Source organism: Myxocyprinus asiaticus, chromosome 12 (genome assembly GCF_019703515.2).
Source record: "Myxocyprinus asiaticus isolate MX2 ecotype Aquarium Trade chromosome 12, UBuf_Myxa_2, whole genome shotgun sequence".
NCBI classification, from domain to species: Eukaryota; Metazoa; Chordata; class Actinopteri; order Cypriniformes; family Catostomidae; genus Myxocyprinus; species Myxocyprinus asiaticus.
In genome coordinates this window covers 19,348,865-19,369,572 of record NC_059355.1, presented here as the reverse complement: position 1 = coordinate 19,369,572, position 20,708 = coordinate 19,348,865, and the positions used below count along the sequence as shown (strand labels likewise).

Here is a 20,708-nt window from a genome sequence, read left to right as displayed (position 1 = left end):
TTTAAAACGGCAGTTATCAAACTGCTTATTATGAAACCACAGCTTGATCCTGGCGAATTGGCTAATTATAGACCGATTTCAAATCTCCCATTTATGTCGAAAATACTAGAAAATGTAGTGTCCTCCCAACTATGATCATTTCTACAGAGAAATGGTATATATGAACAATTTCAGTCAGGATTTAGGCCCCATCACAAATTTAGGCCACATCCAAATGACTTGCTTTTATCATCTGATCGCGACTGGTCTTCTAGAGCTTTTAAATCTTAGTGCTGCCTTCGACACCATAGATCACGACATTCTCTTGAATAGGCTGGAGAATGTTGACATTAGTGGACTTGCATTAGCCTGGTTCAGGTTCTATTTATCAGACCATTACCACTTTGTATGTATAAATGAGGAATTGTCAAATCAAACAAAAGTATGGAGTGCCACAGGGATCAGTTTTAGGGCCTCTGCTTTTCTCCTTAAATATGCTTCCCCTGGGAGATATTATCAGGAATCGAGGAATAAGTTTCCACTGTTATGCCGACAATACCCAACTTTATATTTCTTCTAAACCCGATGAAATTTCACAATTCTCCAAATTAGCAGAGTGTATCAATGAATTCAAAGATTGGATGGCCATAAATTTCCTTCTACTCATTTCCGACAAAACAGTTTTTTATTTATAAAAAAAATAAATAAATAAAAAAAAGCAGCTACAAATAATTTGAATCTTGATGGATGTACTATTATGTTGTCTTCTACAGCAAAGAACTTAAGTGTTATATTTGATACCAATCTGTCCTTTGTAAATCAAATTTCCAATATTTGTAGAACAGCATTCTTCCACCTCAGAAATATTGATAAGTTACGACACATGCTCTCTGTTGCTGATGACGAAAAACAAATTAATGCGCTCATGACCTCAAGACTAGATTATTGTAATGCATTACTGGGAGGATGTACTGCAAGTTCAATAAATAAACTTCAATTGGTTCAAAATGCAGTTGCCAGAGTGCTGACTAGAACCAAGAAATATGATCATATTAGCCCAATTTTATCATCATTACATTGGCTACCTGTTAAATTTCGCATTAATTTAAAAATTCTGTTAACTACATACAAAGCTTTGAATGGTCTAGCTCCACAGTACTTAAGTGACCTTCTACCAAGCTTTATTCCACCACGTTCATTACGATCACAAAATACTGGCCTGTTAATAGTTCCTAGAATATCAATATCCACAAAAGGAGGTAGATTATTTTCCTATTTGGCTCCAAAACTATGGAATAGTCTCCCTAACATGTTCGGGACACAGACACACTCACTCAGTTTAAGTCTAGACTAAAGACGCATCTGTTTAGCCAGGCATACACCTAATTTATCCATCAACTCACATTTAGGCTGCTTTAGTTAGGTCTGCCGGAACCAGAAACATTTCTCAGAAACATTTCTCAATCTATAAATCTGCAATAAATTGAATGGCATCTATGCTAATTTTATTCTATTTGTTTCCCTGTCTCAACCTCGGGATTCATATCCCGAGTTTACCAGAGTCGGCCAGATCCAGCTCCGTTCCTGCTTGGTGTCGGACTCCACTGCTACGTGTCGCTAAGTGATGATGACAAACTACAGCCGGTGCTAGTCAGACATCACTTCGGTCTTTTACGATGGACTTCAGAGGATGAACTGATGCCAACTCCAACTGTAAGACATCGGATACTTCATATGCCACTGCCTGAACCTTGGACCTCATCGAAATGACCTGCCAGTTGAACTGTGATGCACCTCATTGATCTCTGCCTGCATCACCTTTGTTTACTGAGGGACTACACTCTTGAAATGGAATACACAGACTATCAATTAACTGCCAACAAAAAGATTCATCAGCCAACTAACAAAGGACAATGCATCTATGTGAACTTCTGCAGTTAATCCAGGATGGGCTTCAAAGACATTAGTCATTAATCTTACAATTCATACAAAATCTTTGTTTAAACACTGGCCCTAAACACTTACTTAGTTTACACATTTTAAACCATGACTTGCACTGCACACAAACAACTAATATTGGCATTATATTTATGCTGTTTAGCCAGAGGGGAAATGGCCCCCATAGTCAGCCTGGTTTCTCCCAAGGTTATTTTTCTCCATTAACCAACATCTTATGGAGTTTTGTGTTCCTTGCCACAGTCGCTTTCGGCTTGCTCACTGGGGTTCTAAATACAATGATTGCTTAACTATTTAATTATTTATTTTTATACACAATTTACAATCATATTTAATCAAACTAAACAACGATGACTTTATAGATATTACAGTTTAATTTTCTGTTAAAGCATGATTTTCTGTAAAGCTGCTTTGAAACGATGTGTGTTGTGAAAAGTGCTATACAAATAAAAATGACTTGACTTAAGTTTGGATGGGTACTGTCGGTGGACAGCCATTTTCAGGTCTCTCCAGAGAAGTTCGATTGGGTTCAAGTCTGGGCTCTTGCTGGGCCATTCAAGGACATTCACAGAGTTGTCCCTAAGCCACTCTTTGTTGTCTTGACTGTGTGCTTAGGGTCATTGTCCTGTTGGAAGGTGAACCTTCAGCCCAGTCTGAGGTCCTGAGTGCTCTGGACCAGGTTTTTATTAAGAATATCTCCTGCTGCATTCAGCTTTCCTTCAAACCTGAACAGTCTCCCAGTCCCTGCCGCTGAAAAACACCCCTACAGCATGATGCTACCACCACCATGCTTCACCGTTGGGATGGTATTGCGCAGGTGATGAGTGGTGCCTGGTATCCTCATGACGCTTGGAATTGAGGCCAAATGGTTCAATCTTTGTTTCATCAAACCAGAGAATCTTGTTTCTCAGAGTCTGAGTTCTTTAGGTGCTTTTTGTGTCTTGCACTGAGGAGAGGCTTCTGTCTGGCCACTCTGCCATAAAGCCCAGATCGGTGGAGTGTTGCAATGATGGTTGTCCTTCTGCAAATTTCTCCCATCTCCACATATGATCTCTGGAGCTCAACCAGAGTGACCATCGGGTTCTTGGTCACCTCTCTTACCAAGGCCCTTCTCCCCCGCTTGCTCAGTTTGGCCAGGCAGCCAGCTCTAGGAAGAGTCCTGGTTGTTCCAAACTTCTTCCATTTAAGAATTATGGAGGCCACTGTGCTCTTAGGAACCTTCAATGCAGCCGAATTTTTTTTTTCAGCCTTCCTCAGATCTGTGCCTAAACACAATCCTGTCTCTGAGCCCTGCAGGCAGTTCCTTTGACCTCATGGCTTGGTTTTTGCCTTGATATGCATTTTCAGCTGTGAGACCTTATAAAGACAGGTGTGTGCCTTTCCAAGTCATGTCCAATTCAATGATTTTGCCACAGGTGGACTCCAATCAAAGTGTAGAAACATCTCAAAGATGATCAAGAGAAATGAGATGCACCTGAGCTAAATTTCAAGTGTCATAGCAAAGGATCTGAATACTTATGTCAATATTTCAGTTTTTTCTTTTTAATAAATTTGCAAAGTTATCAAAAATCTGGTTTTTGCTTTGTCATTATGGGGTATGGAGTGTAGACTGATGTGAAAAATATATTTTAAACATTTTAGCACAAGTCTCCAACATAACGAAATGTGAATAAAATGAAGGGGTCTGAATACTTTATGAATGCACTGTATCTACATTGTCCGGCAAAGTTACTGTGACATGTTTACTAATATTCATGACTTCTGAGTATTTTATAACATACTGCTGCAGTTTCAAGGTTCCCTTAGTGTGTGTGAGTCTGATTCATCTTTTTTTTTTTTTGCCCCAGTTGCAGAAATGCACAAACAATCCCTTTTTGTCCTTTTAACAGATTGTCTGTATGTTTACAAATCTGTTTAAAAGCTATAGTTACAAGTTACTACAAGGTAGTTCCCCATGAATTGTATAATGAACTCAACTTGTTTAAAACGTACCTATATCATGGCAAAGTAATGTACAAAATTTGTTTAATGTGTAACCATCTGTCTGTTATAACCTTACTGCTAAAGAATGTATGAATTAAATGCATTATTTGAATGGTAGCACTTTATTTTACAGTACTGTTCTACATTTACATACTATATAATTACAACAACTACAGTAAATACTAGGTACTAACCCAAAACCTAACCCTAACCTTAACCCATTTTAAGTACATGTAGTTACCTAATTTTACTCAGTACTTTCTTGGATAAGTACACTGTAAGTATACTGAAAGTACACGTACTGTAAAATAAAGTGCAACCATTTTATTTGAAATATTGCATATTTATTACAGCTGTGAATCTATTAAATTTTTTTAATTAATTGCACAGTTTTCTGTGATTAATTGTGATTAATCACAATTAAATTATGGTACATGATACATTTCAAAAGAATAATCAAAAATATATTTGCTTTATACTTTCTTAAAGAACTCGCAAGAAATTAGTTAGTCATCATTTATTTTAATTATTTTAATATGTGCGTGTTAAAATGTTTATTGAAACTAAAAAGTTTATAAAACTTTATTGGCCATAGAAACTTAAGTGTACATTGCCAATGCATTATTAGAGCACATGCTGGGGCTCACTTATGCGGTTTCGCTTTTGAAACTGAAATGCTTGAATAACCATATTAAAATATACTGGTTACTGGTGGTGATTGAGGACAGTCCTCTGTTCTCAATGCAAAAGTGTTTTGAGTGTAGTGTCAGAAAAGAGTTATAAGTGTAAAATGTATTAATAAAAATATGCAAATATGAGTGTTGTTATCTTCATTAAAGCAAGTAATGGTTAAATCGTATAACATAATATCAACATGAAAACAGCACATTATGACTCCGGCTCTGAATATCTTCCAGTCATGATCACACACAGGTGATGTTCAGATAAGCTAAAATCATGAGATTCGTCCGCCAGAAGAGCAGTGCTGAAACACAACTCGCGTAAAGTGTTCTTCAGCAAATTGCTTACAATTTTAAGTTTCAACCACAGATGTCGCTAGAGAGCATAAAGTTCCATAAATGCAGCTTTAAAGTGCTCCAGATTTACTTCAATTGCACATTTGCGTAATTCCAAATAAGTGTGGCAATTACAAGTTTCTAAACAAATCTAAAGTAATCCCATGGCAGCGGGGTTGCGTGGAGCGAGGAGATGAGAGGATTTCAACAGCTTTGTGCTGCTACTCCCAAACTAAACACAGAAACAACACACACTTTCCTTCAGTTTTCTGCTGAAATACAGTCTTGATATCATATAGTAATGCTGCATGCTAACTTATTACATAAATATATTAATATTGTACATGGTTATAATAATAATACAAAAATAAAATAATTTGTTTATTAAGTGTAAACTCAAGTGTGAACACCCAGAGTGACTCATACTGTATATTGGCAGTAAAACAGGGGCAATCATTTACTAATTTGTTGTTTTAACACCTTGTTCAACATGAGGGCTGGTGTTTAATGTAATTGTTTTTTTGTTTTTAATTTTAGAATTGTTACCGAAGCAATGGCAACAGTGATTTTTTTTGTCCAAATCGTGCAGCCCTGCAATATAAAAAACCCTCAAATGCCAGAAAAATCATGATTAATAATCGTGATTACAATTTTGAGCAAAATAATCATGATTATCATTTTAACCATTATCGTACAGCCCTGCAATTTGAAATATTAAAACAATAAAACATACACTCAGAACCAAAAAAAAACAAAAACAAAATAAAAAGCACAAAACACCCCAAAGCAACTGACAATAATCGAGAACTCAATGCAAACCAATTGAGGGAAAATTGGAACAACCTGGGAAAAAAATAAAATAAAATAATAAATATTAAAACTCCTTTAAAACAACGTACATTTTCTTTAGCAGCTATACTGCAAAAGAAAAAAACTTATCTGAGAATGTTGAATATAATATTAAAAATACAAATATTTAAAAATCCTTTAAAAAAAGATGAATTCACCTGAGAAGCAGCATATAAGATATTTAGACTTGCTTTTAGAGAACAGATTCTGAATATAATTATATTTTGTCTTTACTGCACTCGCAGAAGTATAACCAAGTGAAAAAATACACGTATATACAAAATACACTTATATTCAAGATACATTCTCCGAAAGCAATTCCTAACATTTTATATTTTGCTTCTCAAGTAAATGTATCTTGTTTTAAGGATTTTCAGACCATTTTAAATGGAAAACAAGACAAAAACACTTGATAACAATAGGAGTTTTTGCAGTGAATTTCTTTACTGAATTAAACTTAATAAAAAGTATTTTTTTCCCTTTAATTCAGTGAATGTCATTTAGAGGTATTTTTAAAAGATGATTTTGTCCTCTTAGGATTAGGTTCGGGTTAGGTAGTGTTAGGGGTTATTAAGCAAGCACGTTTAATACAACCTTTTAAGTTGGGGCACAAGCTGAATAATCAGTTAAGAACTAATGATTAATCATTGCATTAATTGCAGAATAGTTGAATAATAGTTCAAATAATCGTTAGATTAATCGATTATCAAAATAATCGTTAGCTGCAGCCCTACACTGGAAACTTAAACCCAGCAATGAATGAGAGATCACTGAGAGATAAAGCCTGCAGGGCCTTCTACGCCATAAACGACAATGTCCTATCGAGATACCTGGTACAATTTGGTTAAAACTTTTAGAATCTGTGATTGAGCCAAATGCCCTGTATGGCAGTGAGGTTTGTGGTCCACTGACACATCCAAATCAAGAATTAAAAAAAAAAAAAAAAAAAAAAAAAAAAAAAAAGAAAATCCAATTCAGACCCTGCATGCAGAATTCTGTAAAAATATCCTATGAATAAACCAGCACATAACAAATCCTACAAGGTAGAATAAGGCAAATATCCACTAATTAATTGGAAACATCTAAAACTCAGTGACCCCTGCTCAAATCATCATCATAAAGCCATTAGAAACCAATCCCCTCTCTTAGCTGGTCTCACCACACTAAAACCCTGTACCAGAACAAAACTAGCAAATTAATTAGATACAGTGACCATCTTAAGTAAAATAACTAACATAAAATAGTGTCAAGAACTGAAGTTTGAGGAATAGGAACATAGAAGAACGTTTATTGCAAAATGCCCAAGCTGTACCTTTTCATCCAACAAAAATGAATGGGGATTGGGACAGACATTCCAGGGTCATCAAACAAACAATAACCTTTGACATTTGACATCATCAACATCATATCTAGCATAATATAAGACTTAAATTACTGTCTGTTCCTCACTCAAAGCTGGCTGTCAGTCCCAGTTCCCTTCCACCTTCGTTTTATGGAAAAGAGCAGCTTTGACATTCTGCAAAATTTGAGTTCCAGGAAAGAAAATCATACAGATTTTGAATGGCATGAGGTTAAGTAAATGACAGAATGTACTTTTTTTGGAGAACTCCGCCTTTAACACATGGAGTTAATGAAGTGGGTCTTTCAAAAGTTCACTATAAAGTGTTGGTGAACATCTAAGACTGTAAAGCAGGCATCACACTAGCCTTCTGGAAATGTGTGCCGTTCCTTTTAAATATGGGTTAATGTGACACAGAGAGTATGTCAGAAATTATGCCGGCATATCTAATATGTCCCTGTGTGTAATTCCTGTAGACCTGTTAAAGCTTTGACCTCATTCCAGTTCATCATATTGCTGTTGGTCTGTGTTTGTCATGTGATCTGTGCTATAAGCCCTCGGGTCGAGACTGAAGTGAGATTAATGAATAAATTATAGATTAGAGGTGTCATAAAACATGGTTTGGTGTATTGATTAATGTAAGCCAATGAACCAGATTCTCTCATAGACAGATAAAAATAATCCTCACTAGGGTTGTAAATATTTGCTCTGGCAACGATTTCATCTGAATACGTTTACGATTATTCAATAAATTATACAATACATTGATTTTCTTTTCGTTAGATTATCTGGATATTAATCACAATTACTTTCAAAAATATGTTGAATACACATGTAACTGGAGGGACAATTTACACCATAGTTAAATTTTGATCGAAACTCTACACCAGATTTTACCTTCACTCTTGCATTGGAAGTAGATGTTAATTGTGAATTTTTATAACTGAAAATAGGTTGTAAGCATTTTGGATAAGCAATATATGCATAAAAGAGTGGGTATTACCATAGTGCTTACAATCGATTATTAAATTGATTCATTTAATTGTCAGATTGATGCTTCACAAAGCATTGATGAATGTTTTACACCCCAAGTTCTCACATAACCTTTGTCCTCCCAGGGGTATTGAGAGGACTAATATTACTCTCAGAACTACTGTTCTTATAATAGAATACACAGTGATTGCTGCATTTACTCAAATAGAGTTCACAACTTAATTTGAGAACCGTCTCCCTAAACTCAAAGGAAACATGTACAGCCTAATAATTTACACTCTGTTCTCTGCAAGCATCTTATTCTTTCTTTTCTTTCTTTTTCCACAGAGTACTGCACCAGACATATGTCAGAACTCCAAACAGACCTAACAGGATGAAAGTGTTGATGTTAAGTAAAAATTATTTCTGAATTTAAAGTCCTCTGTGTATAACTGCCAATGTCAGACACTTAAGAGGCATTTGGTCTACTCTGAAGCACATTTACAGAAGACAAATAATGGACCACATATCAGTACAGGTCAAAAGTTGTTAACAGAGCTAAACATCTGTCACCACATGTTAACAAGTGTCAATAAAGGTCAACATGAGTTAAAACTATTGGTGATAGATCGATCTGTTAGCCAGGTCAATTAATCGGCTGACACATAATGATTTTGAGATTATCTGCGATTTTGGGCGATTAATAGAAAAGTAAATTTGGTGTCAAAGTGTCAAATAACTGGGTTGTATAAAATAATTTAATGTCAGCAATTTTGTTCACATCTCTTTTGCTGTCATTAAATAGCATTATATATATATATATATATATATATATATATATATATACATACATACATATATACACACACACACACACACACACACACAGGATATATACACTGGCGGCCAAAAGTTTGGAATAATGTACAGATTTTGCTGTTTCGGAAAGAAATTGGTACTTTAATTCACCAAAGTGGCATTCAACTGATCACAAAGTATAGTCAGCAAATTACTGATGCAAAAAACAGCACCATCACTATTTAAAAAAGTCATTTTTGATCAAATCTAGACAGGCCCCATTTCCAGCAGCCATCACTCCAACACCTTATCCTTGAGTAATCATGCTACATTGCTAATTTGGTACTTGAAAATCACTTGCCAATATATCAAACACTGCTGAAAGCTATTTGGTTCATTAAATGAAGCTTAACATTGTCTTTATGTTTGTTTTTGAGTTGCCACAGTATGCATTAGACTGGCATGTCTTAAGGTCAATATTAGGTCAAAAATGGCAAAAAAAGAAACAGCTTTCTCTAGAAACTTGTCAGTCAATCATTGTTTTGAGGAATTAAGGCTATACAATGCTTTAAATTGCCAAAAAACTGAAGATTTCATACAAAGGTCTACACTACAGTCTTCAAAGACAAAGGACAGCTGGCTCTAACAAGGACAGAAAGAGATGTGGAAGGCCAGATGTACAACTAAACAAGAGGGTATGTACATCAGAGTCTCTAGTTTGAGAAATAGACACCTCACATGTCCTCAGCTGACAGCTTCCTTAAATTCTACCCGCTCAACACCAGTTTCATGTACAACAGTAAACAGAAGACTCAGGGTGCAGGCCTTACGGGGAGAATTGCAAACAGAAAAACAAAAAGAAAAGGTTAGCGTGGTCAAAGAAACACAGATATTGGAAAACAGATAATTGGAAAAGAGTGTTATGGATCTTAACCCCATTGAGCTTTTGTGGGATTAGCTAGACTGTAAGGTGCGTGAGAAGTGCCCAACAATCTATGGCAAGTGCTACAGGAAGCGTGGGGTGAAATGTCACCTGAGTATCTGGACAAACTGACAGCTAGAATGCCAAGGATCTGCAAAGCTGTCATTGCTGCACATGGAGGATTTTTTGATGAACTTTCTGTAGTAGTTTAAGAAGTTCAGAATTTTTTTTTCAAATTGTAATAGTAATTTTTCCCGTTATTAATGTCCTGACTATACATTGTGATCAATTGAATGCCACTTTGGTGAATAAAAGTAACAATTTCTTTCCATAAGAGCAAAATCTGTGCATTATTCCAAACTACTGGCCGCCAGTGTGTGTATAAATATATATATATATATATATATATATATATATATATATATATATATATATATATATCGCTACTACATTATTCATTGTACATCCTGATAATTATCAACATTAGCACAGGCCATTTAAAAAAAAAAAAACATATCTAGTCACTACAGTTCAACATTAGTCAATACACAATACATGTCAATGTAAGTCAATACAGGCAATCCTAAGACAATACGGGTCAACACTGTCCTTCACAGGAGGCTGATGCTGGTCTGGCTTATGATTGTTAATGAAAAAGATCATCTCACCTATGAGAGAGTTTAAGGAAGAGTATGAGCTGACTCTCCTCATCTTGTCAATGGTTTCAAAGGAGAGGAGGTACTCGTCATTATCAGGACTGCCCAGAGTACTGCTGGCACTGCTACTGGTGCTCAGGTTTCCTGGAGAGAATGCAGCCGAACCACCTACAACAAGCACACATAAACATATTGAGGACAATGAGATCTTTAAATGTCAGGAAAAGTGCAATACAGATGTAGAGTGCTGTAGATCTGTACAGTACTGCAAACTTTGACTTTTTGAATGATATAGAGCTGTATAGTTTGACTGTAGAGCTGTAGAGTCTGACTGGCTGTAGTGTGCTATGGAGTTGTAGAGTGCAAGCTGTAAAGTTTGACTGACTGTAGAGTGCTATAGAGCTGTTGAGTGCTGTAGAGTTTGACTGTAGAGTGCCACAGAGCTGTAGAATTTGACTATTGAGTGCTACTGACCTGTTGAATGCTGTAGAGCTGTGGAGTGCTGCATAGTTTGATTGTAGGGTGTTATAGAGATTTAGAGTTTGACAGTAGAGTGCTATTGACCTGTTTCATGTGACGTTACTGTTTGACAGTGCCACCACTTTCGTGACCAAATTTCCATAGAGGCCTACATTCAGTGGAACAAAATCCAGCAAAAAATAAATAAAATGTATAAATCTTGAAAAAGTGATACTGCTGTTTACTTACCAGAGCCAAAATGCTATTTTAATAAAGTTATATCTTTCAAGTGTGACGGCTTCATTTTGCCAAAGTCAAGCAGAAATTAAGGGGGAGAGCAAGGATAAAACACTGTTGGTTTTTGCTCATTTATTCAGACATCTGTACACTTGTCTATAATATTTATAACATAATCAAGTCGAATCCAATTAAACTTGAAATACACATATAGCGATGTTAAATTCTTTACATCCAGACTGTATGTCATAATTGTAACAAATTGATATTAATAAAAAGCATTATAATATCAATATGCATGCCTATATAATTAATGTGTATATTTATGATAGTCAATAAACACCACATTAGATTATGAAGCAAACTTTATTCACACCACCATACTACAATGTCAACATACAGGTATTAGTCAAATACACCAATGCCGTGGTCGCTTTCTGTGTATTCTTCATGAGTTAAAACAGCTCTTACATTCATACAGACAAGGTCATCACAGACATTTTGTAATATTGTGCCCAAATCAGACCAGAAAACAACATGAAAACATTTGTAACTTATGAATAAGGGATGTTTATGGTGATGTACTGGTGGGTGTGTACTTGTTGGTCACACATCAGACTCGCTGGCATACGGAGATAAATCATTGATAAAATATATTTAAATTTCAGCTGATGTCAAATTTGGCAATATTTGTGCTGACTTTAGACCTGTTCACGCTTTTCCTGGGATCAAAAGCAGTTTTTTAAATGTTTTTATTGATATCTTTTCACAGGTGTTTTTCCATTCACTGACATTGCTTCCTCCAGCTTATGATCAAAAATAAGACTGCTGCGAGGAAAAAGTGACGTCACTGAAATAGTGATGAGAAATCCAATTTTCTTCCGCGAACTGGTTCTTTCAGACACCAATTCTCAGTTCAGTGTACCGGTGACTCGAGAACTGCTATGATCGACTCTATGTACTGTTGATGCGAAAGCTGCTGTCCTGGGATCAGTGTACTGTTGATGCGAGAGCTGCTGTCCCCGGAACAGTGTACTGTTAATTCGAGAACTGCTGCGAACGACTCTATGTACTGTTGATGCGAAAGCTGCTCTCCTGGGATCAGTGTACTGTTGACTCGAGAACTGCTGTCAGCGAGTCAATGTACTATTGAAGCGAGAGTTGCTGTCCCCGGATCAGTGTACTGTTAACTCAAGACCTGCTGCAAACGACTCGATGTACTATAGACACAAGAGCTGCTGTCCCGGGATCAGTGTACAGTTGACTCGAGAACTGCTGCGAGTGACTCAATATACTGTTGACTCGAGAGCTGTTGTGTTGTCCCGGGATCAGTGTACTGTTGACTTGAGAACTGTATACTGGATCATCTTCATACATTGATAAAACAGTAATTCAAATCAAGTTATAAACATATTTCCAGTATGTTTTATTTGTTATACTTTCTGCTGTTCAGCATAATACACCAGAAACATACATTTCGCCCCTTAATCACACGTATGCTCAATGTCAGCAGATCATCAGTTCTCAGTATGTTGGACACCTCCGAAAGAAGTGATTCTCAGTTCAGTGTACTGTTGACTTGAGAACTATTACGAACAACTCATTGTACTGTTGACTCGAGAACTGTTGTGACCGGAGTGTTCAGTCCGATTTGTGAACTAGTTGGAGTGGTTCATTGTAAAGAAGAATTAAGGAAAGCAGATATCACCAGTTCTAGGATCATATTACTCCCGGTTATTGGCTCTTTTCATGTCGGAGTGTCAGGCACATCCGAGACACGTTAAGATAGAGTAACTTGTGGATCAGTATTGACTTGAGACGCAAACTGTTTCAAATGATTCAGTCCGATTTGGTGAACTGGTTCAACTTGTTCACTAAACCGGTTCAAAAGACGATTCCTTCACGACACTGAAACAGGTCTATAGAGCTGTAGAGTGCTGTAGAGTTTGAATAAAGTGATATAGAGCTATAGAGTGTTTTAGACCCACAGAGTGCTTTAAAGTTTGACTGCAGATTGCTAGAGCTGTAGGGTTTAGCTGTAGAGTGCTGTTCTGTTTGACTGAAGTGTGCTATAAGGCTTAAGAGTGCTGCAGATTGTGACTGCATTGAGCTGTTGAGTTTGACTGTAGAGTGCTACAGAGCTGCAGAGTGCTGTAGTGCGCTGTAGAGTTTGACTGTAGAGTACTGTGTTTCACTGTAGAGATTAACTGTAGAGTACTGTAAAGAGAGCTGTAAAGTGTTTTAGAGTTTGACTTTAGAACGATATGGAGTGCTGTAGATTTTGACTGTATAGTGCTGGAGAGTTTGACTGACTGGAGAGTGCTATACAGCTGTATAGTTTGACTGTAGAGTGTTATAGAGCTGTATAGTTTGACTGTAGTGTTTTAGAGCTGTAGAGTGTAATAGAGCTGTTTAGATTGACTGTAGATTGTTATAGAGCTGTAGAGTGCTGTAGAGCTTGACTGTACATTGCTGTGACTGTAGAGTGCTATAGAGCACTATAGTTTAACTGTAGAGTGCCGTTGAGTTTGACTAGAGTGCTACAGAGCTTAAGAGTGCTGCAGAGTTTGACTACAGAGTGCTACAGAGCTGCAGAGTGCAGTAAAGTTTAACTGTAGAGTGCTGTAAAGCTGTAGAGTGATGCAGAGTGCTGTAGAGTATTATAGAGCTTAAGAGGGCTGTATAGTTTGCATGTAAAGTGCTATAGAACTCCAGAGAGCTGCAGAGTTTGACTGTAGAGTACAAAGTTTTACTGTATGTGCTATAGTGCTATAGAGCTGTAAAGCAGTAGAATGTGAAAGTAATGTTGTAGAGCTCAAGAGTGCTGTAGAGTGCTATAGAGTGCTGTAGACTTTGATTGTAAAGTGCTATAGAGCTGTAGTAGTGTGCTGTAGAGTTTGACTGAAAAGTGTTATAGAGCTGTAGTAGAGTGCTGTAGTGTTTAACCGTAGAATGATTTAGAGCTGTAGTGTTCTGACTTTTGAGTAAAGCCTTTTGGGCTCCTCCCACTGGACTCTTATTTTGATAGGAATTTGCACTGAGCAAGAAAACGGCCATCTTAATTGTTTTGGACAACTCTCCCCATCATTATCATACCTTTGAAAACATTGCAAGTAGTTGATTCAGCATGTATAAAATTGAGAACATGTGCCTTATTTAGTTAGTTTTAAGAATATTTCATTATCTACACTGTTTTTTTATAATTAATTGCTCAGCTGTTAACCTTAAAAGCACTTTGCAAACATTTAATTATCTAAAAGTATTAAATACATACTAAATACTTAAAAGTAGTCAATACTTTGCCTTTATTTGTGTTTCATAGTTTCACTCTTCTTCAACTGAAATTGGAGGACACATTTTTATTTATTATTATTTTTTGATAATAATAAAGCCTGGCTTCAGTCTATATTTCAGTGAAGTTTGGCTTGCTGCTGAATTGTGTTCACACCAATATACATACACAAGGAGAGAAGTTCATGTAGAGGGTAGTAGAGTTTGACTTACCCTCTTCGTTAAGGTTGAGGTTCTGAAGGCTCTTGTTGAGGGTTCGAGCACTAGTGGCAGCTCTGAGGTTTGTGTAGGAGTTCACTGAACGTAAACGGGGGATGGCAGGACTGTCCCTACTCGGGGTAATGTTTCCTGTCTCTACACACACACACAGGTCAAAGGTCAGTGGGTACAGCGGATAAACCATGGACCATGGCTATGTACAGAATAACATACTACTAACAACTAATTAATTAATTAATTATGCATAATGTACTGGATACTGTGCACAGTATGCACATTTTCTTCATAAATGGAATACACGAATGACTACAAAATGCAAGCAAAATACAAGCAGAGAACACTGCATTTGACCAGACCTTCAATTTTCAATGAGATGAATGAACTTAAAGTAATATCTACCGCAATTATTAACGTCTCATTCTTGACGGATAAAAGATCATGCATTTTTACCCATAATTGAATTTAAATTGCTAAATAAACATGCTGAATTCTGAGATAATAAATGGACACCGCTTGCTGAAGTAAACACAAAACATAATAAGGTCATGAGAGAGATTGTGGCAGACAGTATACCTGTGGCATTGGCAGGTGAGGGTACAGCATAGTTTTTCTCTTCCTCCATGAACTGCAGAGCTACAGTACAGAAATTACTCTCGTACTGCACCACCAGATGACTGAGAGCAACAACCAGCTCCTAAACGTAAACATGAGTAAATACAGGTTAATGAGAGTCACTACAGTTAAACATGAAATACTACAGGTCAATGTGTGTCACTACAGGTCAACATGAGTCAATAAAACGAGTAAATAAAAATGAATCAATGCAGGTCAATAAAAGTCACTATAGGTCACGGTGGGTAAACAAGTCAAAACAGGCAAAAAAAACAAAACAAAAAAAACATAGGATAATACAGACACATTGAAATAAGTTGTAATTGTAGCCTGCCATTTTAAATAACTCTGTACTGACAGCACAACAACTGTTTGAATGCATGTTTGGACAAACAAATGGTAGTAAAATCTGTGTCACTGTCAATCATGAATCATTCACAAGCCCCAGTCCAAAGATGAGTAGTTTCAGCATTTTAAACAAACTTTGGCCAGTAAAATTTATGAAGCTGATGCTGATAACAATGATGAAATATACCTTTCTCACGATAGGACTGCCATCATTGATGAGTTGTGCTAACATCATAGCCACGTTATGATCGATAGTGGTGGAGTGGTCTGTTCTCTCAGCAGAGTTCCCCACAAACGTACCCAATGCAAACACAGCAGCACACCGCACCTGCCAATCAGACCAACTCAACACATAAATAAACCCTACAACAGTCTTGGTCATGGTCATCATGTACCTCAAACACTAGTGCCTATGCTTAAAACCATACCACACTATAATTATAATCCAGTACACTCCTAATAATCAAAAGCAGTATGAATTTTTGCCCCAAATTTCCTGAATAATTTTTGGGGGCAAATTCCCTGAATCAGAACAGAATTTGCATGGCACTGAAAATGTAAACCATATAAATCCTAGAAATACTTAAATCTGTTGGTTTTAAAAGTGTTAAGACTGGGCAATTGACAGAACCTCTGGTATGGGATCAGACAGGAGACTGTATAGCTTCTCGTGGGCGCTGTCTCGAACTCCACACCAGCGTGCAGAATCAAAGTTCTGCCAGATTCGGCCCAAACAGATAGCCACCCACTGCCTAAGGAGAGGATGAGGGTCGTTAAGCTGCTCCAGACAGATCGCAATCAGGTTACCCTGCAAACATGCCTCCTGATGGAAAAATAGAGGGGGGGTCAAAGGTCAGCCTTATTCTACTAAAACAGAACTTGCATAACATACAGTGCTTGCTACAAACAGATAAATAAGCTTTTCAGCCAACTACAGGCTGCCCACACTTTTTGACATTTTCATGACTTTTCCTTAACTTTCCTTAACCCTGCAACTACAATCAGTCTAAAGAAAAACATTATTTTGTTGATAAATTATGTTATAGTAGACACAATCACTTTGCTTAATATCTAATTAACAATAATATGGTGTTCAAAATGGCACCATGGATGGAAGTATTCATTGTTTTCAATGCCTCAATAGTCCTTCTAATTTTCTAAGTTACTGCTTGTAAACCTCAGCTTAAAACAAACAGCTTTGGTTACAGTCTTAAATAATGAATGTATATGTAAAAGGAAGACCAGCTCAGGACTGCATAATATATAGTACAGTTTTTTTTACTCACCCTCATGTTGTACAAAACCCACATGACTTTCTTCTGAGGATCATAAAATGAGATAAACATAATGTTCACGCTGGTACTTTTCCATAGAATAAGAGTGGGTGGTAACCGTGGGCTGTCAAGCTCCAAAATGGGCAAAAAAAAAACAAAGGCACCATAAAAGTCAAATAAAATTAGTGCATACAACTCATGGTCTAAATTTCAAGTCTTCTGAAGCTATACCAGAAAAAGACCAAAATTTCAATTGTTATTTGCTGAAAATCTTTCAGCAGCCCTTAAATCTAATTTATTTTGTTATGCTTTGTTGCTGGGCAGGTTAAACATCAGTGATATCAAACACTATTGGTTCTTATGCATCTCGTGATCGGATGCTGTTTTGAATCGTTGCACACGAGTGAAATTTGTGAGTTAAGGCAGAAAGGAAGACTTTCAGCAACAAATATTTATCTTTTCTTTACACAAAGCTATAATTTTGCTTCAGAACACTTGGAATACAGTGCATGAGTCATATGGAATACTTTTGCAGTGCCTTTTGTCCTTTTTGGAGCTTGATAGCCACCGTTCACCATCCACTTTAATTGTATGGAAAAGGTCAGCTTAAACACTGGCAGGAAAAAAGTAATACGGGTTTGGAACAACATGAGAGTGAGTAAATGAATGAGAATTAAAAATGTTTGGGTAAACTAACCCTTTAACTGCAGAAGTTAGGCTGAGCTGGTATAGAGATGCTGAACAACAGTAACCCTAAGAGCAAGGAGCTGGCCAGATTTATCTCATCCATTATTCAGCATAAACAGACACACAGGCCTCAAACACTTTTAACAGTAATGAGAGAAAACTACAGAGCCAAAAGACAGGACAGGCCCAATCAAGGAACAAATAAACAAACAGAAAAACAAGTGAGTATTATAGTGAAGGTTACAGTTTTTTGACTGATGTTTGTGACACTTTCAAGTTCATGACTGAGAGTTCCTTCCAGAAACTTTCTCTGTAACAATAACACTGTTTCAGAGGTGAAATGTTTGCACGTGCTGATTCTTTGTCACACTCCTGCGTCATCTTGACCTCTATCTGTTTTTATGTCTGTTCAATTTGTCTCGCACCTGTCCTGTGTTGTAGTTGTTCACGATGACAGCGAGGATGAAGACAGCCATGGTCCGGTGTTCAGCCTGGAGAAAGAAGGGGTCAATGAATCATGTTTAGAACTAATAAACAATTGAATCATAAACCATGAATTAAAATTTTTTATTCTACTGTCCATCCATGATTTGATTGGTCCAAATAAATAAATAAAATAAATAAATAAATAAATAAATAAATTCCAACAAAAACAAAACATGGTCTGAATTCTGCAAATATGCAAATTAAGCAAACACAACACATTTTGTTTTGAACAAAGTGTAAAATGATTCAGTGGCATCTGTAAGATACTCACGGGCATGTACGGGTCAGCCAGCACTGACAGGAAGTACTTGTGTCCATTGTCTTTTACAAGATCAGCTTGGCATGACTAGAGAAGAGACAGAAAAGTAAGAGGGAGAGAGAGCAGGAGGGAGAGTAGGCGAGTGCAAAAGAGAAATGAGAAAGAGTGACAAAAATGAAAACAAACACCATGCTTACTGCTGACAACTGTTTCATCCAATGTTCTTGCCTAATACACACTTCTTACAAGTTTTGTCGTACAAACAAGACTCAGTAGTAGTAAACACACTCTCCCCACCTTAAGACTCAGAAAACATCACTATGACATATCAGATACATTGCAGAGACACTAACAACAAAATTATAGAGCCTGAAATGAGAATGAGAATGTGTGATTGAGGACAGTGTGGGGCCAAAGATGTTGCATTATTGATTACTTGAGAATGATGATTCACACTGATCACACTGTGTGTGAGTATATCCAGTATATACAGTATGTGTGTGTATATATATATATATAAATAAAAGTTCTGATTTATTAGCATCATGTGTACAATGTTTCTTCTAGAGCAAAAATAGCAGAAAACTGTGGGAGTAGCTTACTTGAGTCTGATGGGACCTGACAATTTCGGTTTTCGGCCAGGTTTGGGACAGTTTCTCATGTATAACTTCAGGGTTCAGGTTAGTTTCATGTATAATACCATGTATAACTTTGCATAGGGTTTGTAATTAATTAAAAATAAATTATTATTATAAATATTTTATATTTAAATTTTAACCGAATCATTTGGGGGACATGCACACAAACTCCACCCGTCTGGGTCTCCTCGCTCGGGTAGGAAATAACAAGAGAGGGTCATTTTGGGCTTGGCCTTAAAATTTGACAGTGCCGATTAGTTTGGGTCAGGTCACAGGGTTTCATTTACAAGACGGGTTTTACATGTACATTTATGCATTTGGCAGATGCTTTTACAAAGCATTCACATACAGTATATACTGTATTTTATCCATGCCTTTTATGGGAATCAAACCCATGACCTTGGTGTTGCTGCCACCATACTCTTCCAGTTAAGCTACAACTTAAAGGAATAGTTCACCCAACAATGAAAATTCTGTCATTATTTATGTCACTCCAAAGCAGTATGACTTTGTTTTCCGTGGAACACAGAAAACATTTTATTTGCCATAAAATGAATGAGTAAATATTGTCTCTGGTCTGTCAAATTCCAAAACATCATAAAATCACACTAAAATTCCAAGTCTTCTGAAGCCAATCGATTGATGTCAAAAACTTCAAACCTCATTGGTTGTTGCAAAATTACTTTTGGTCAAGAGACATGATGAGAAAAAAACAAGGTTTGATATTATCAACTTAGCCACCATATTTGATCTCAGCACTTTATCAATGGTTTAATTAAAGAGTGAATAACAAATTAAATTAAATTCTGCTCATCACACAAAGTGATCATATGGCTTCAGAAGACTCGGAATATAGCACGTGTTGTATCGATTACTTTTACTGTGGCCCGGCACTATTCATGTCAAATCTTTCTCACAACAAAACTGTTTTAGTAGCCTGATCGGCAATAATGGAGAGTGTTTTGGTTGGAGTGCTGCAGTCTTTGTGAGGGATGTATGTGTTTGTGTGTGAATGATCATCTCTCTCTGCAGGTGTCTTAACTACTACTGTCATAGACAGATGGCAAACTGCTTCCACTTCCACTGCCCTTCAAGTGCCACAATACAATATGCAAAACTTCCTCTGAATATTCAATGTATTGATTGTTAAGAATGTTTGCTAACATAATAAATGTCACATTACAATATTTTGTGAGTTTCAGTGCTTAGAATACAAATTTCAACGTAAGATTTGTAATTCAGTAAAACTGGAGATTCGGTTAAAGGACTGATTTTTTTCCCCCTTATTTGTGCAGATGAGGTTTCCCAAACATATAAGATGCAGGCACAAATGAGGATGTTTTAGATCTTTATGGAGTCTGATAACTCCGACGCTGCACTCTCTCAGAAAAAAGCTCCCATGAGGCACAGCAAATCCGCAACAAAGGACATACAACCACCCACATGGGACAGACACATCTGAGGCCTCAGAAAAGAGCATTTTCTTCTGTTTCTGTTCTTTCTTTTGTCAGGGATCACTTACGTTTATTCTTATGTATCGTTCTGATCATTTACCAAAAGCTGAGTCGACAGAAGTTAAACTGATATTCACCTTAGCAGCTGAGGGTGAGAGCAATCAGCATTGCACATTAAAAAAACTGATTGATTGATCAGTTTTACATTAAAAAAGGAACATCAACTTCAAAAACAATAAAGCTCCCAAAAGCAGTTAACATTATAACCCAACAG

The 20,708-nt window shown here is 36.7% G+C and overlaps 1 protein-coding gene across 5 annotated transcripts in view; it reads right to left on the bottom strand.

The window, feature by feature from the left end:
• rptor (regulatory associated protein of MTOR, complex 1) overlaps positions 1 to 20,708 on the bottom strand; it is a 389,387-nt gene that overhangs the window by 79,079 nt on the left and 289,600 nt on the right. For all 5 annotated transcript variants that reach the window (XM_051712022.1, XM_051712021.1, XM_051712025.1 and 2 more), the window contains 7 exons: positions 18,355 to 18,429; positions 18,023 to 18,088; positions 16,268 to 16,459; positions 15,824 to 15,964; positions 15,250 to 15,370; positions 14,671 to 14,811; positions 10,483 to 10,638 (listed from right to left, as the gene is read on the bottom strand). In XM_051712022.1, coding sequence (XP_051567982.1) covers positions 10,483 to 10,638; positions 14,671 to 14,811; positions 15,250 to 15,370; positions 15,824 to 15,964; positions 16,268 to 16,459; positions 18,023 to 18,088; positions 18,355 to 18,429 — 892 coding nt within the window. The remainder of the gene's footprint in view (positions 1 to 10,482; positions 10,639 to 14,670; positions 14,812 to 15,249; positions 15,371 to 15,823; positions 15,965 to 16,267; positions 16,460 to 18,022; positions 18,089 to 18,354; positions 18,430 to 20,708) is intronic.